We start from the raw sequence: 17,531 nt of genomic DNA, 5'->3' as shown, positions 1-17,531 counted from the left end.
ATAAATGCATATAGTATGCATTGAAATATTCAATGTAGAATTATCCATACCTCACAAATATAAGGTTAATAAAAAGTAATATGCTAAATAATTGTGATTTCCAATAATAAAAACTGAGCTTTGCAGTAAATAATGCAATCCTCAATTTCTGCCAACGGTGGGACTCGAACAAGGTACCTCTTCCCTCATATAAATTCAGAAGTTTAAGGTTTGAAAAATGATTTATGATGTACATGTCGTGGAGGATTATGCCATACAAAATCCCTTCTTTTCTTTTTTTCTCTCCCCTTTTTCCTTTCTCCCTCCCCCCAAAGTGGACGAGTGGACCAGCTTTGCGTACAGGGGGCAAGCTGCTTCGCTCAGGTGTTTATGTCTAATTTTGCTGCCTCTCAGATACGCTTGTGTTCAAAGATGAACGGGTATAACATAAAAGAAGGTTTCTAATGAGATATATGCCCTTGAAAAGGCAAACTTATCTCCGTCATGGTTTTTATTATTTTGGGGGAAAAATAGTAACAATCGATGATAAAATGATACGCACATTATTGATATAATATATATAGCTACGGCTAATTCTGTGTGTTCGCACCTCATATAGTAGGCATAACTAGCGTTCACTAGGGCTCTTCATTATAGCGTGCACTGGGGCCACTACGCCACTGCGCAAAGTTCTCGGGATTTAATCACACTTAATAGCACAAACGATCATTTCTACGGCACAAAACAGCACAAACATAGCACAAACGAACAACAGTGCTATTTAGATATTCTGATTGATACGGGGGCCAGCTTCACTCAGGTGTCTTAGACACCTGTCAGACGTAATACTGGGGGGCCCGTCCATAGACATCTGTGCAACCGCACCTGCTGCACCGCCTATAGTTACGCCTCTGGCTCTGCCTTATATAAACCTGTCGGTCTCTCAATACAGCGCCTGAACTGATTAAGTCATGGATGGTAAACGTACATTCAACAAAACTGGTGTCTTCAAAACCCCAGAAAATCGAGAGCCTAAAGTTCCACGTCTGGATCAAGATGAAGATTTCATACACTGGGATATTGAAGCCACTTGTTGTTACCTTCGTAAAGAGGAACTTGGAGAATGGGAGAACATATTTAAGGGTGAGCGCTCCGTTTTACAAGCATAAAACATTTGTACCAAATTTACTTGATTTCTCTTCAATGTTGAACGAGGCTAAGGTAAGTCTGTTCATGGTTGTCTATAGGTTAAGATAGCCTACTTGAATTGGTCATGATCGGTCAGGGTTTTTTTTTCAACTTTGTCACCACAGCTTGAATCTGTGGCTAATGTTACTTAAAGAGTGTTGCACGATCTCGAATTAAGAGACCGTGAAGCCTGAATGGAAAGTGAGCCTACTACATTGCTAACAATAGAAATGTAGGCTATTCTGTAGAAAATGCCTCTTCCAACCAATCTAGGTGACGGCATAGCTGTGTGATTTCCTTGGGAATGACCGGTGGATCTAACTGATAATTGCACCTTGAGTAATAATCAGAGACACAACAACAGTGATGAAAATGTGACCTGGGAAAAATAGTGCGAACATTTTGATTTACGTCGGCATATTAATTGCAGCGGGACAATGAAAAAAAAAATTCCCAGTAGCATGAAAGTGTAATGAGCGATAGGCTAATATTGACTTTATGGATACATGTGACACGAAACACAAAGGTTTGCGATTCAGTACCAGTGCGAAAGACACCTGATACACCAACAAATCTACCTAAAAGAACATTGAAAATATTCAATACATTTAACAATTTTACATTACATTAAGTCATTTAGCAGATGCTTTTATTCAAAGCGACGTAAAAGCGAGATTTTAAGCTTGGCGTACCATTCTGCACTCTACACTCTCACAACAACACCCAAAATAGTGATAGGATTTCGAAATGTAACCATTTTGAATGAAATAATTTATGTGATGCATTATTTCCATCATTTATTCTTATTGTTAAAACGAAATGTTATGAACTGACAATCAGCAGACATGTAGCTTAGTTTTCCTACCAAAACATTAGCATGTGATAAAGGGCTGGTTGTCTGGTAGGCAAACTAGCCATCTGATTATTTAGGCTAAACGTGGCAAACTGAGGCTCGATTTATGAAGGTTTTAATTCATTTCATAAAACATGATGATGATTGTTCGTTTATTATACAATTCTACAACTTAAAACTCACCTTCTCTGACAACGTTAAAGCAGTTTTTTTAAATGTACTATTAAACTATTAAAATGAACTATGAAAAAAAATATATCATTTATTTTTTTCCCTCGGAGGGGCACTTTTACTCGAGGAGGGCACACGGGCAGTTGCCCAAGCAACCTTAGCACACTCCTGTGCACGTCCCTGGCTGTGTGATTGCCTTGGGAATGACTGGTGGATATAACTGAATCTTGGGGAATACTCAGAGACACAACAACATCCAGGCAGCATTATGTACTTTCTCAGCTGGTGTTTTCACACTGTGGACTTGGTGTAGATTTCAGGGGAAGTCTTCAGCGAAAACTGTCATACTCTCAACTCATACTCTACTTTCTCTTTCTTTCTCTTTTTCTCTCTCTTTGTCTCTCAACCTGCTCTGATGAGATCATGTTGGGCTATGACTTAGTCTAATTCATCAGCTTCAGAGCTCAAACTCATGTGCCTTATGTGTCATTCAATTTTCTTGCTGCTGGCACTGGCCCCAAATATTTTGTCAAAACATATGAAATGCTCAGTCATACCTATCAAACTTGGTATACTAATTTCTCACAATGTGCCCACATTGTTTCTCTGCAGAATATCAGATCACAGGGCTGTGGTTGCGCCACCTCAAAGAGGGGCATCTGAAGAAGATGGGAATTGAGTGAGTATGGGTGGAATCGAACATAGGGTGCTTTTTACAGACTAGACTAGAACAGATTACTCTTGACTAGATGTCCACATCTAGACTGCGACAGAGTGGGTTGGATTGAGATGAAAGGGACTGGGTGGAAGCTTTTGTCACTGTGTTACTTGTTCCTCTTTTAGGCCTCTGGAGCAACGCTCGCAGATTCTCCGCAGCCTGCAGAAACTATGGCACATCCCATACGTGCCTATGAAGGTATGTGGGGACATCTTATTGGCTTTGTTGCTATATAATTATTACCTGCAATGCAAGCCACCAATTAAAACCATGAGTAACACTGTACTAAATGTTACATTCCAAATGTTTTCCCAGGCTTAAATAAATCAATTAATCAATCAATCAAATGTCAACACTCTCTTTTTATGACTCTCTCTCTTTCTCTCTTCTACTGACTCTCAGTGGGTTGTACTTTTAGTGGCATGTAGATTTATTTCTCTCTCTTTCTCTCTGACTCTCTCTCCAGGTCTTCAACGACCCCATCCACGGCCACATTGAGATGCACCCCCTCCTGGTGCGCATCATAGACACTCCTCAGTTCCAGAGGCTTCGCCACATCAAGCAGCTGGGTGGGACCTACCTGGTGTTCCCAGGGGCATCCCACAACCGCTTCGAGCACTCTATCGGGTGTGTGTGTGTGGGTGTGTGTGTGTGTGTGTGAAAGATCAAAAGCAAAGGGAGAAAAATAAGGAAGTCTAAAGTGAAAAGCATGGTCTCTTGACCTACCTCGTGTTCCATTTGGAACACTCTGTGCAGTGTGTGTTTGAAAGACAGAGAGCCAGAGAGAGAGAGAGAGCCAGAGAGAGAGAGAGAGAGAGAGAGAGAGAGGATAAAATGCTCTTGTTGTATATTTTGAGAGTGGACTTTCTTCCGTGGAGATATGACATTGTGTATGCATCCTACAGGGTCGGGTATCTGGCTGGTCAGCTGGTCCAAGCCCTGAATGAACGGCAACCTGAGCTGCTCATAACCAAGAGGGATATCCTGTGTGTGCAGATTGCAGGCCTGTGCCACGACTTGGGTAAGTGTGCTTCCGTGTACCACTGCTAGGATACAATCTTTCTTTCACTGATATTTAGTTTCCGCAGACAGTGCAACGGACATCCATGTGCTATTTACCCTGAAAATATCTGTTTATGTTTTTAAAACGTGTTTACAGGACATGGGCCGTTCTCTCACATGTACGACGGAATGTTCATCCCCAAAGTTCTCCCGAAGCGCGAGGCCAAGTGGAAGGTAGGTGAATACATCCAGGAGGTCTTCCTTCATCTGATTAGAACAAATTGCTGACAACACCAAGGTCATACAGCCGCGGAAAAAATTAAGAGACCACTTCAAAATTATCAGTTTCTCTGGTTTTACTATTTATTGGTATGTGTTAAACTAAAATGTACATTTTTGTTTTATTCTATAACCTACTGGCAACATTCCTACCAAATTTCAAATAAAAATATTGTCATTTAGATAATTTATTTGCAGAAAAATGACAATTGGTCAAAATTGCAAAAAAGATGCAGTGTCTTCAGATCTCGAATAATGCAAAGAAAACAAGCTCATATTAATTTTTAAACTACACAATATTAATGCTTTAACTTAGGAAGAGTTCAGAAATCAATATTTGGTGGAATAACCTTGATTTAAAATCACAACTTTCATGTGTCTTGGCATGCTCTCCACCAGTCTTTCACATTGCCGTTGGGTGACTTTATGCTACTCCTGGCGCAAGAATTCAAGCAGCTCGGCTTCTTTTCATGGCTTGTGACCATCCATCTTCCTCTTGATCACATTTCAGAGGTTTTTTATGGGATTCAGGTCTCGAAATTGGGCTGGCCATGACAGGTCCCTGATCTGGTGGTACTCCATCCACACCTTTACTGGCCTGGCTGTGTGGCATGGAGCATTGCCCTGCTGGAAAAAACACTTCTCAGAGTTGGGGAACATTGTCAGAGCAAAAGGAAGCAAGTTTTTCTTCCGGGACAACGTTGTACTTTGCCTGGCTGAGGTTTGTAAAAGACCATAAGGATTGAAAAAGCGGACTGGAGGGTCATCTTCTAAGTTCATCTTCTCTGAGTCCAATTTTCAGCTTTGCCCAACACATGGTCGTCTGATGGTTAGACGGAGACCTGGAGAGGCCTACAAGCCACAGAGTCTTGCACCTACTGTGAAATTGGACTCATCAGAGAAGACGAACTTAGAAGACCCTCCAGTCCGCTTTTTCAATCCTTATGGTCTTTTACAAACCTCAGCCAGGCAAAGTACAACGTTGTCCCGGAAGAAAAACTTGCTTCCTTTTGCTCTGACAATGTTCCCCAACTCTGAGAAGTGTTTTTTCCAGCAGGGCAATGCTCCATGCCACACAGCCAGGCCAGTAAAGGTGTGGATGGAGTACCACCAGATCAGGGACCTGTCATGGCCAGCCCAATTTCGAGACCTGAATCCCATAAAAAACCTCTGAAATGTGATCAAGAGGAAGATGGATGGTCACAAGCCATGAAAAGAAGCCGAGCTGCTTGAATTCTTGCGCCAGGAGTAGCATAAAGTCACCCAACGGCAATGTGAAAGACTGGTGGAGAGCATGCCAAGACACATGAAAGTTGTGATTTTAAATCAAGGTTATTCCACCAAATATTGATTTCTGAACTCTTCCTAAGTTAAAGCATTAATATTGTGTAGTTTAAAAATGAATATGAGCTTGTTTTCTTTGCATTATTCGAGATCTGAAGACACTGCATCTTTTTTGCTATTTTGACCAATTGTCATTTTTCTGCAAATAAATTATCTAAATGACAATATTTTTATTTGAAATTTGGTAGGAATGTTGCCAGTAGGTTATAGAATAAAACAAAAATGTACATTTTAGTTTAACACATACCAATAAATAGTAAAACCAGAGAAACTGATAATTTTGAAGTGGTCTCTTAATTTTTTCCGCGGCTGTATGTTTCCTTGCTAGGACACACACACGCGCGCACACACACACACACACAACGTGCACACACACTGATAATCCAGTACTATAAGGTCCCCACCCAGCTGCTAGATGAGTAAATGTAATGTGATGGGAGCAGGTGTTCTCTGGCCTATGGCTATTGGTATGTTCATGAAGGCAGTCTCCTTGGCAACAACATGTTTGCACAGATCTTAAGTAAACAGTTAGGTTCAGAATACGTGAGAACTGAGTTTAGATGCTGTTTAGGCTATGTAGAACGCCTGGTGAAAAGTGTTACAAACTGTTTGCAGTTTTCACCTGACATGAGGCCCTTTGCAACACATGTGACTTTAGGACTCCTCTTTGAATGTAAGCAGAAAATACCTGCAAAAGCACTGCCAATGTTTGACACGTTGAAATAAAAGTAAAGTACTGGTCTGGGTCCTTCTCCAATCGTTAAGGAGAGGGTGCCATGCACGTCTGACACAGAAATCTACAGGGTAAGGGGTCAGTTGATTAACTATGTTTTATCACCACCTCTGGTGAAGGCACCTGGAAAGATAAGCACACTTATACGGTCATTAAATGTAACTGTATGTGGCTGTGTGTGTTTGGGTACGTACATGTGAATAAAAACATGTGTGTGTGTGTGCCCTCTGCAGCATGAGGAGGCCTCTCTGCAGATGTTTGACCACCTGGTGAAGGAGAATAAACTGGAGGCGGTGATGCAGGAACATGGCCTGACCCTCCCCGATGACCTTGATTTCATTAAGGACCTGATCAACCCTGTGAGTTAATATGGCAACCCTGTCCGAAAGAGGAGGGAAGATAACAAAGGGGGGAGAAATAGTAGTGTGTTCAAGAAATCCAATTTGTGTGTGTGGGTGTGTGCGTGTGTGGGTGTGTGCGTGTGTGTGTGTGCGTGTCAGGGGGCAGGCAGGCCTGAGGAGAAGTCCTTCCTGTATGAGATTGTGGCCAACAAAATGAATGGCATCGATGTGGACAAGTGGGACTACTTTGCGAGGTTCGGCAGCCTGTTAGGCAGTCATTGTATTCTAATCTGTGCTTTTAAAGATAAAAATCCATTTTGCTTCTTAGTCATAAAGTTATAAAGTATCTCTGTCTGTAGCTCAAAACATTTTTTTATCTTCTCTTTGGGGATCCCTGGCCCAGATTATGTATCTATGGCTCCATTGAACTAGTGCTGCAATTGACTGAATATATGACCTGTGTGTGCCTGCTCACAGGGACTGTTACCACCTTGGCATCCAGAACAGCTTTGATTACCAGCGCATCCTGAGGTTTTCCCGTGTGTGTGAGGTCAAGGGGAAGAAGCACATTTGCATCAGAGAAAAGGTTCCTGGTCTCATTTCCTGTTGTCAATTAGATGCCACTGGACAGCAGATCAGATAGGCTTGCATAAATTCTAGTTGCCAAACATATGTGTGGGGTATCAGACCAAATGTTGATTTCTGGAAGCTTCAATTTCTGAATCTACCGGTGTGCAGTTTCTTTAGTCAATATAATTCAAGAGCAAATCTTTAGTTAGAAGTTGGTTTTACAAAACCTTTGTTTTGTTTAGGCAGTCCTCAAACAGCTAGTCTGTATCAATAACACATTGACTCTGTGTACTGACTAAAGGCATTTGCATGGTTATCCAATTCACCTCGTACGACTTCACGAGAGACACGCCCTTTCTAATCTGATGATTGTACGACTCACCTCTACCTGCATGGTTCTACGAGGGGCTGTGGAGATTACCAACGCTTTATTATGATGTTACAAGGCCATTACATCATCAACAACAAACTATCAAATAAGAAATTGTTTGTTTTTATCCCGTGTATTTTTAGTTAATGATCAGAGGCTGTTGTTGTGAAATGAATTACTAACGACAATGACCAAGCTCGCGGTTATTGTCGAATATTTTCTAGTATTATACCACACAAACAGTTCTGCTTTTTTACGTCTACAATTCAGGTTCTTTACAATTTAATAATTTACACTGCATGCTCTGCTAACTCAAACACAAAGAGGCTGTTCGAAAACCAAGAAATGTTTTTATTATTGCTGTAATTAGACGACGTCTCCCTATGCTTTATATGCGGCGAGAGCCACGATGGAGCAAGGAAGAAGGGAGCCGCGGTTTTCCTCCTGCATCGCCGCTGGTGCCCTTCATAGTTTTTTTCATTTTTACAAACTTGTCCCTGATCTTCCTCCAACTCCTAATGCACTCCTGGACCTCCAGCCCCAGGTTCCCAGCGATCTCTCAGCGATTTTTTAAAAACGGAGGTGCTGTCATATAGGGAACGAAACAGGAAACGTCATTTTAGCCAGGGGTGTCGGACAGCTCGGATCGGATAGTGAGAAAATTCAAGCGATGCTCCAGAGGCCATCCGACACCCTCGGATGGCTCTCCGAGGTGCTCAAAGGTGTGGCCCCACTTCAAGGAGGGCGTTTTAGGGCGTGCCTCGTGAGATCGGAGAGCACGATCGGACAAGCATGTGAGCGCCTTAACCCTCTATTCATTGGTACCATGTGACGTCACCATGCTTTAGCGCCGCCATGTTTGTGTCAGAAACGGTCGCAGCGCCCATAGACATACAGTATATATGCAGTATATATATATATATATATATATATATATATATATATATTCATGTTTCTCAGCATTAGGCCATCTACAGAATGCGCAAGTATAATGGATAAAAACACGAGTTGGTTATACTACACAATGCAGTAAAGGAATAGTTCTTATTTAGGTTAATATACGTTATTTTAATGCATATTCCCATCATCTCTTTTATAATGAAAACAAAAATGCCATTAATCATCGAATTTACAGTTATACAGACTCAATAGTAGCTTAAGAGGTATGTTAGAACGTCAGTCCTCAGTGATCTAAGCAGCTCAGGTAGTGCAGAAAAAGGGAAGGATAAAGCAGTACGATTGACAAATGTCGGCTCTGTATCAACTTTATGCTGATGCTAACGTGAGTCCATAGGTCTCTAGCACTCTTTGTAAAGGTGAAGCCAAAAGGCAAACAGAGGTTTCTGAACACATTTTTTAGCTCCCTTTGACAGGAAAATGCTTACAATACAAAACACTAGTTAACTTAAAAAGTGGCATGTAAATCGGGCACAAATATGGCGGCAGGCTTTTCGGAAGTGACGTCTTTGGAACCCATGAATTGCTATATGATGTAGCATGGCTTTATAAGTGACACAGTCAGCCCTAGCCCTAGCAACGCAAAAGTTGGTTGGTCATGATTGAATTCCTGTTGGTATTTGTATTAATCTGCATACTGTACTGTTCTTGTGCAGGAGGTATGGAACCTGTATGACTTTTTCCACACCAGGTACAGCCTTCATCGCAGTGCATACCAGCACAAGGTCTGCAAAATCATTGAAACCATGTAAGTGCTTTAAGGGCGGCCGTCAGAGAAAAACACTGCCACACACGCCATGTGATCATACCATATCAAATCACTGATTAGGAAGATGATTTATTTCAAACAGGCATTTAGCCAAGTGCATTCATCCAAAGGTTGAGACGACAACAGTTTTGCCCAGTATTTGTATTTGTTTGTTATTGTATTTCTTCTGCTACAGTATTGTTGTGCTGTTTTTAGCAAATAGTGTGACTGGAAACACATCATTGATATGTTGCCTTGTCTTCTAATCTCAGTATTTGTGTGTTGCATCCTTTGGTCAGGATTACAGAGGCCCTGGTGAAGGCAGACCCCTACATTAAGATTGAGGGCGCAGGAGGGAAGATGTTATCTCCCTCCGAAGCCATAGAAGACATGGAGGCCTACACTAAACTCACAGGTAAGATGGCAGCCCACGGGCAACCTGTTAGGCACTAGGGTTTTCTTGAGGTCAACACGTTTGAGTGTGCATGTGTACAAATATACAGTACTTAGTTTCCCTTTGCTGTCCTGAGGAAGTCTTAACTTTCTGTGAGTGTGTGTGTGTGTATCAGACCATATCTTTCAGGAGATCCTCTACTCACCCATTAAGTTTAAGGAGATAAAGGAAGCTCAGGAGATCCTCCAGAACATCATTTGCCGTCATCTCTATAAGTTTGTGGGTGAGATCAGCCCCGAACCTCAGGTGGTCAGGTCCCAGGTAAGAACACACACTCACAGCTGTATCTGTCTTTCCCTCCTGACGACACCACTGTCTCCAAAAAGGTTAAACGCAGAAAAGATCCAAAAAGCAAAAAACACGCAAAAAACGGAAGAAAAAGAACACGCTATAGCACACAGCTAGACAATACAGATTCTCTTCCCATACAAAAATGACGAACCTAAACGGAACAAAGGACAGCATGAACTTAAACAACAAAGGGGGAACTAGACAACAGGACACAGGTGACCTAAACAAGGGGAATAAACAAGACAAACAGAGGAACCACTGGGTGAAACAAACAGGGTGAAGATTGGGAACAGGTGAGTGTAAAAACCAGGAAGTGGCAGAGGGCACATGACAAACACAACAAGCACATGACAACATAAACAAACAGGAGAAAGCACATGTCAGGAATCAGGAAACACAAAAGGGAAACAGAGCAGGATCCTGACAGATAACACTTACAAAATATGCAAACATGAATGCAAGCACGTTGAATATGTACTCGCTACCTTATTAGCTGTCACACCAAACGTACACTTCAAAGCCTTCAAACAAGAGGTGCCGGTTAAGACTCTATCGCAACTAGACCTTGATTTGAGAATGTTCTTGTTTGCAGACCATCACCATTTGCACTTTAATAGATCATCGGGTTCACACTACACCCATCTACCTCATGATCATACAGTCTTCGGTGACAGAGAGTGGACATGTACTGAGCTCTCTCTCTTTCTTTCTCTCTCTCTCTCTTGTTTCAGTTATTGTCACAGTTTAGGGTGTTACACCATACCCAGTTAGGCAGCACAGAACATTCTAATAAAATAATCTAATGTCCACGACTATGAGCAAATCGCTCTGATGATTAATGGGAAGTTCGAAGCCATTGCACATAAGAGTAAGGATGATAAAGAGAACGCCTAAATGATACCACTTATGAAATATGCAAACTTGAATGCAAGCACTTGGATATGTACTCATTACCTGCTAAGATGGCTGCGAGTAAGCCTTTGCTGAAAATGGTCTCTCCACCTTCAATTTATCCCTAGGCTGATTTGTGGAGCCCTAGATATAAATGTGATCACATTAGTTGGACTTGTTCATTGGTATTCTGAGTGAGACACAATAGATTCAGAGCACCCACCTGTACAGGCATAAACCCCATTCTTGTCTTGTGGGGAGTGAAGACATGTCAAGCTACACTGTGCCTGTCGCTAGTCACTAGCAGTGGAGCTGGCAGACCCGAGTATGGCTTATCAGGGCATTAAGGGCAGACATAGAGGCATGGATGTGATCAGAGAGGGGGATAAGAACCCCACCAAACCCAGCCAGAGAAGCGCCAAATGAATGGCAGGAGGTGATAAGGACGAGATGAGTCTAATGCCAGGAAATGCTTTTAGACGTTCAGGGAAATAACCTCACAACTAGAGGCAGCGTAGACTGAATCTGCACACTGAGTCCTACCCACACCCAGCCAAAATACCATCAATGTTTTGCATAGAGTAGAAGGCACACTGTGTCCTACTACCTTATATCACATTGATTTAATCTTGATTTTGATTTAATCAACTTGATGAGAAGCAACTCCTTCACAAAGACTTGTGCCATATCTCTTACAGGCTTCTGTGATCATCTCGCTAGTTCTCTTTCCCAATTCAGTTCTATTTCAGCAATGACGTTGATCATTTTGTTGTATAAAAAAAATCAGAATCAGAATTGTTTATTGCCAAGTAAGTTTGTGCCTACCAGGAATTTGCTTTGGCATATTGGTGCAGACAATAAACGTAAAACATAATAAGTACTACAGAACATAAGAAAAACATAGTATAAAATGTATTAAAAAATAAATATTTACAGAATATGAAATGGAGGAGCTGTGAAGACTATGCAGGAATGAGTGAGTTTTACTATCCAGATGGACAAGAAATAGTTACAACAGGAGTTAATACATATATAGATATATTTGAGTACAATGTTATTACAGTCCCTGTTGATGTAATGGTCAGGCTTCCGAATACCTTTGTCCATATAGTGCACATACTGGAAAATGTTGAAAACATCTTCTGAATGCTGTGTGTGTGTGTGTGTGTGTGTGTGTGTGTGTGTGTGTGTGTGTGTGTGTGTGTATGTGTGTGTGTGTTCGTGTGTGTGTGGACTTCTCAGGATGAGCTGGAGTTGGCTGAAGACGTAGCCATGTCCAGACCCAGTGGTGAAGATGTGGTCTTGCAGAGCGAGGACTTCGTTGTCATTGTAAGCAAACACTCCAGCCCTCTGGGCACTTTCCTCTTAGGAGTCACTCTGAGCCGGCGGTGTGCTTTTAACTTAAACCTGCTGCTTTTGCTCCTGCAGGTCATCTCCTTTGACTACGGCATGAAGGACAAGGACCCCATCAACAACGTCCACTTCTACCGCAAAAACGACCCAACCAAGGCCTTCAAGTTCAAAAGGCATCAGGTGCCTTTCTATTCTAAACTGAAAAAAAATTATTTCATTGCGCCTTGTGATATACACAGATTTCTTCTCTAAATATTCTTCTTAATGTGAGAACAGTCTGTGTGTGTCTGTCTGTGTGTGTGTGTGTGTGTGTGTGTGTGTGTGTGTGTGTGTGTGTGTGTGTGTGTGTGTGTGTGTGTGTGTGTGTCTGTTTGTCTCTTTGTCTGTCTGTCTGCCTGTCTGTCTGTCTATCTGCATATCTATCTGTCTGTGTCTATATATATATATATATATATATATATATATACGTAAAGTATATATATATATGGGCCATTCTACCGAATTCGTGTAATATGCAGTCCCTCAACAATAAAAACTATTTACAAAACAATTAGGTATTTAGGCATAGATATTTAATTAGAAAATGTTATGGTCTATATAAACCCAATGCATTACATGAGATAGTGATAAGCTAAATATATACAAAATCATCATTTATAGGGTACTTTCTATTGGGAAGTAGCTGTCCCCAACCCTGACATCTAAATTTCAATGCCTTTAAATAACACTTTTCAATTTTTTTAGATTTTTTTCAATGATTTAATTTCAAAGATCTTTATGATTGGGTTGAAACAGAACTTGGAATATTTAGATTTATTGTGGGTTTAATTTTTAAATCAATTTTCTATACTCAAAAAATCATGTCCCTAGTTTTCATGTCACTACCGAAACACAAGAGTTTTAGTCCATTGGCTGAGCCTGTGTTTTAGCCACGACTCTGCATTTTTGACCATGCAGTGACACTGCATCTCTGACCCTCATGGTTGAATGGTAAGTAGCTAAATCCCATAGTTTTTATATAAATGTGTTCCAAAGTCTGAAAATCGACGTGTAACCTTAAGAATTGTCACTACCGAAACGCATGTTTTCTTCAATTAACTAAACCTTTTGGGGTTTCATGGAAAATCTTATGTTTGTATGTGTGTTCACCTCTTCAAAGATGTCTTTGCATGCAGTGTGCTTGTTAGAATTCTTTATTTATGCTTAAAATTAGCTAGAATTGTCACTACCGAAACAGTCACTACCGAAACATATGGTAGTGACCTGATGATTTCAGTAGTGACAAAATGAAATGGTAAGTAGTTCAATCCGATAATTTTTTAAATAAATGTGTTGTGCGGACTAAAGGGTGGCCCAGAGCACCTTTTGGAAGATTTTGGGAGAGAAATGAACATCCATCCAACAGTGCAGTCACTACCGAAACACTGGATGTCACTACCGAAACAGTGCAGCACTACCGAAACACAGGATGTTTTGTAAAAAATTAAGTATATTGAGTAATCAACTAAAATGTTATGATACTGATTGGATTAATGTATGTTCAATTTCATCAATCAACAACTCTGGAATCAATATGATCAGTATTTTGCATTTTACAAAGAAATATTGCACTTAGATTTTGATGAATTGTATAAATTGAACTTGAAAATTTGGTAAAAAATTCATTTTTATGGATTTCATTGTGAAAACCTTCAAGAAATATTTGTAAAAATACTCTTCAGAGAAGGGAAGGAAACACAATCTGAACAGGTCAATAATAATACTTTTTTACTATAGTAAATGTGATGTTTCGGTAGTGACAATTTTTGGAAGAGGAAAAACATTCCAACACATTCTGAAAATACAATATAAAAATTGACTGTTCTTTTACTAGATAAGTGTACTTTAGATATGGTACAATATACATACGGACAAAGTTTTGGGAATAAAACATAAAAAAAATCAAAATATTTCCGACCTGACTTTGCACCAATTCGGTAGAATGGCCCATATACTGTATATACGTATATATACACTACAGTGTGTGTGTGTGTTTGTGTTTGTGTGTGTGTGTGTGTGTGTGTGTGTGTGTGTGTGTGTGTGTGTGTGTGTGTGTGTGTCTGTCTGTCTCTTTGTCTGTCTGTCTGCCTGTCTGTCTGTCTATCTGCCTATCTATCTGTCTGTGTCTATATATATATATATATATATATATATATATATATATATATATATGTACAGTATATATATATATATACACTGTATATACGTATATATACACTACAGTGTGTGTGTGTGTGTGTGTGTGTGTTTGTGTGTGTGTGTGTGTGTGGGTGTGTGTGTGTGTGTGTGTGTGTGTGTGTGTGTGTGTGTGTGTGTGTGTGTCTGTGTCTGTGTCTGTGTCTGTGTCTGTGTATTCCGAACCATGTGTTTTCGTCCCTAAAGCATGAGGAAACGGTCACTTCTGTTTCTTCAAGTGTCTCTTCTGTCATGGAATGTTAAGATGTCTGTTGTGTTGCCGTGCCGACGGCCCTGACAGGTGTCCAAGCTGCTGCCTGTGAACTTTGAGGAAAAGCTGATCCGCGTGTACTGCAAGCGAACGGACGAGCGCAGTCTGGAGGCCGCCAAGAAGTACTTTGAGAAATGGTGCATGGACAACAACTTCACCAAGCCTCAGGTGCAGCCAGACACACACAGACACACACAGATATACCCAGATATACCCAGACAAACTCGGACACACGCAGACACACGCAGACACACGCAGACACACGCAGACACACACAGACGCATGCAGACGTTCATGAATTTAACTCTCCATAATGCATCTTCTGCCCTTAACCCCACACCTTGAAGTGCTTCCTCCAGTATTTTTTTCTCTCCTCCAAACCTCAGGTGCAGCAACATCTGTCCCAAGAGTCCCACACATCTGTCCCACACACACACACACACACGCACACACACACACACAGACAAATGCCATCACATCAGATCATAACTGAGAAAAACTGAATGGACAAGAGCGGATGGGGTGAGTTCAGAGTGTGAGGCGGTGCGCTGGGGAGAGGGAAGGTGGAGCGGAGGATGTTGTAGCAGGGTTTGAGCAAAGGATGTTTGTGTGCATGTGTACAAATATTTTTACAGTGCTTAGTTTCTCTTTGTTGCTCCACCTTCCCTCTCCCCAGCGCAACACCTCACACTCTGAACTCACCCCATCCACTCTTGTCCATTCTGTTTTTCTCAGTTATGATCTGATGTGATGTAAAGGCATTTGGCTCCATTACTCCCTTGTTGAGAGCAATGTTGTGCACTGACAGTAGGCTGGGTGGCCACTTGCAGAACTGGATATGCTGACAGTTTTTACCCGAATAAATTGTCTTGACCCTTATCGATACTTGTCAAACTCAATCATGAATCTAATGAACTGATATTTTGAGTGGGGGGTCACTAACTTGTGAAATTCCACAATCACTAACTTGTGAAATTCCGTCATCTTAAGTAATGGTAAAGGTCCGGTATTTAGCAAACGCTTTAACCCAAAGTGACTTACATAGGCATCCTGCAGGGACTGGTAATCCAACTTAGGTTTAGTGGAGGAAACTAATGTTCTGTGTCTTTCTCCGGTGTCATGTTCAGGATGGTGATAATGATGATGGTGATGATGATGATGAGGAGGAGGCGGAGGAGGAGGAGGAGGAGGATGACGAGGATGATGATGAAGAAGCTAAGGGCAGCAGTCATCCAGCCACGGCAGGACAACACAGCACACCATAGAACATCCTTATTTTCTAGGACTAGAGGGAGGTCTCATAGAGAAAAAGGGAGGGCATCAACATCGCTGTTGTGTTCAGGAGGACTGCTACTCAGTTTGACCACAAGGGAGCAGCAAAGTGCATTTACTAGGGTGGAGATGGCAGAGCCTCTACATGAGAACTCCAATGGCTGGGTCCTCCGACAGCTCTGTCCTCCTTGTCCCCAGAACTGCTCTTGGCATCTTATATTTATAGTAGAGTATGAAGCTTGTTTTCTTGTCCACATCAAGCTTTTATTTTTGTTGATTTCCTTATGCTTTTTATTTATTTCATAACTCTTTAGTCTTACCAATATACTTCTGAGGGGCTTATGTCTTGGTGTGGGGAAATTAAAGTAGCTGGTTGAAAACAAACTGGTAAAGCACCTTTTAGTCTAGAAGTGTGGATTTTTTAATTTCCTTCAGCTTCAACTACAAACACTGTTACGTTCATTTGGTGCATATATTACAAAGACCAAATGTTACTCTTGCAATCAGCCTTTGGTTTGTTTTGGACTGTCGTATGTAAACTTAACATGTTCTGGACATTGAATGTATATTTATTTTACAAATTTCTCCTCTCTTTCCGAGTGCTTTGAAGCTCTCATACTTGGCATATGAGAATAGGGGTGCTTAACATGTGAGGTTAATTTAGCTTAGTTTAGGCTCATACCACAGATTTACCTAACCATCCATATATCTGTGTGTGTGTGTGTGTGTGTGTGTGTGTGTGTGTGTGTGTGTGTGTGTGTGTGTGTGTGTGTGTGTGTGTCAACAAACCAAACACCACACAGTGTGTTTTACTCTTTATTTTTAAAATGTAGTTTTAAAGTTGATGTTTTGCATACTGCTGTCGTTTAGTCCTCTAGTCTATGGCAGTTTGTGGATTTAACAGGTTTCTTTTGTCCTGGACAGCGGTCACTCTGTAGGTAACGTAACAGGAAAGGGTTTTGGTGTGAGATCACGTTTGGTGGTTACAAGTTACAAATCTTTTATTGCCAGATGAACAGAACGACACAGGGTCAGACTGGGCACTGAAATTCTTAGGACAAGGCACCGCACAAAAACCTACCATAACCTAATATAGTATAACATTACATGACATACACTCTGTACAAGTACTCTAAACATAATTTACACGTGTTTAACATATAATAACCTATGCAGATAATTATGTAATAACCCTACTTAATATACAAGATAAATATACAATACAGCATGCTAAACCTTAATATAACCTACATGTGTAACCTTCCTTTCCTGGTCCGCGTGGTTTTCATTTGTCTGTGATAATGACAGCTGCCTGCCCTTCAATTGCAGTGTGGGCTTTTGTATTTTGAACGATGACCTGTGTTGCTAGCAGTACTCTACTTTCTTGTCAGGAAGTGAGTTGACATCAAAGCTGCTGACTATCCTGTTTTAGCTGCCAGTGATGGTTCACTTTCAGGAATAAAAAAAAACAATCAGGATATGATGAAATATAAAAACAATTTGAAGTTTGTATCCATGGGAAAAGAGTGATC

The 17,531-nt window shown here is 41.0% G+C and overlaps 1 protein-coding gene across 1 annotated transcript in view; it reads left to right on the top strand.

Moving 5' to 3' along the window:
• Positions 1 to 17,531, top strand: part of LOC308377169 (deoxynucleoside triphosphate triphosphohydrolase SAMHD1-like) — a gene marked incomplete at both ends in the record, with an annotated part of 46,539 nt that overhangs the window by 8,226 nt on the left and 20,782 nt on the right. Inside the window, 14 exons of the mRNA XM_080853753.1 lie at positions 2,804 to 2,870; positions 3,035 to 3,107; positions 3,376 to 3,536; positions 3,815 to 3,930; positions 4,069 to 4,145; positions 6,501 to 6,626; positions 6,768 to 6,862; positions 7,086 to 7,194; positions 9,162 to 9,253; positions 9,553 to 9,668; positions 9,823 to 9,968; positions 12,132 to 12,218; positions 12,318 to 12,422; positions 14,758 to 14,895. Of these exons, the coding sequence (XP_080709879.1) occupies positions 2,804 to 2,870; positions 3,035 to 3,107; positions 3,376 to 3,536; positions 3,815 to 3,930; positions 4,069 to 4,145; positions 6,501 to 6,626; positions 6,768 to 6,862; positions 7,086 to 7,194; positions 9,162 to 9,253; positions 9,553 to 9,668; positions 9,823 to 9,968; positions 12,132 to 12,218; positions 12,318 to 12,422; positions 14,758 to 14,895 (1,508 nt within the window). The remainder of the gene's footprint in view (positions 1 to 2,803; positions 2,871 to 3,034; positions 3,108 to 3,375; positions 3,537 to 3,814; positions 3,931 to 4,068; positions 4,146 to 6,500; positions 6,627 to 6,767; positions 6,863 to 7,085; positions 7,195 to 9,161; positions 9,254 to 9,552; positions 9,669 to 9,822; positions 9,969 to 12,131; positions 12,219 to 12,317; positions 12,423 to 14,757; positions 14,896 to 17,531) is intronic.

Source organism: Sprattus sprattus (assembly GCF_963457725.1).
Source record: "Sprattus sprattus genome assembly, chromosome: 16".
Taxonomy (NCBI): domain Eukaryota; kingdom Metazoa; phylum Chordata; class Actinopteri; order Clupeiformes; family Clupeidae; genus Sprattus; species Sprattus sprattus.
The sequence above is the reverse complement of the archived record's forward strand: the minus strand, read 5'-3'. Positions and strand labels throughout refer to the sequence as shown.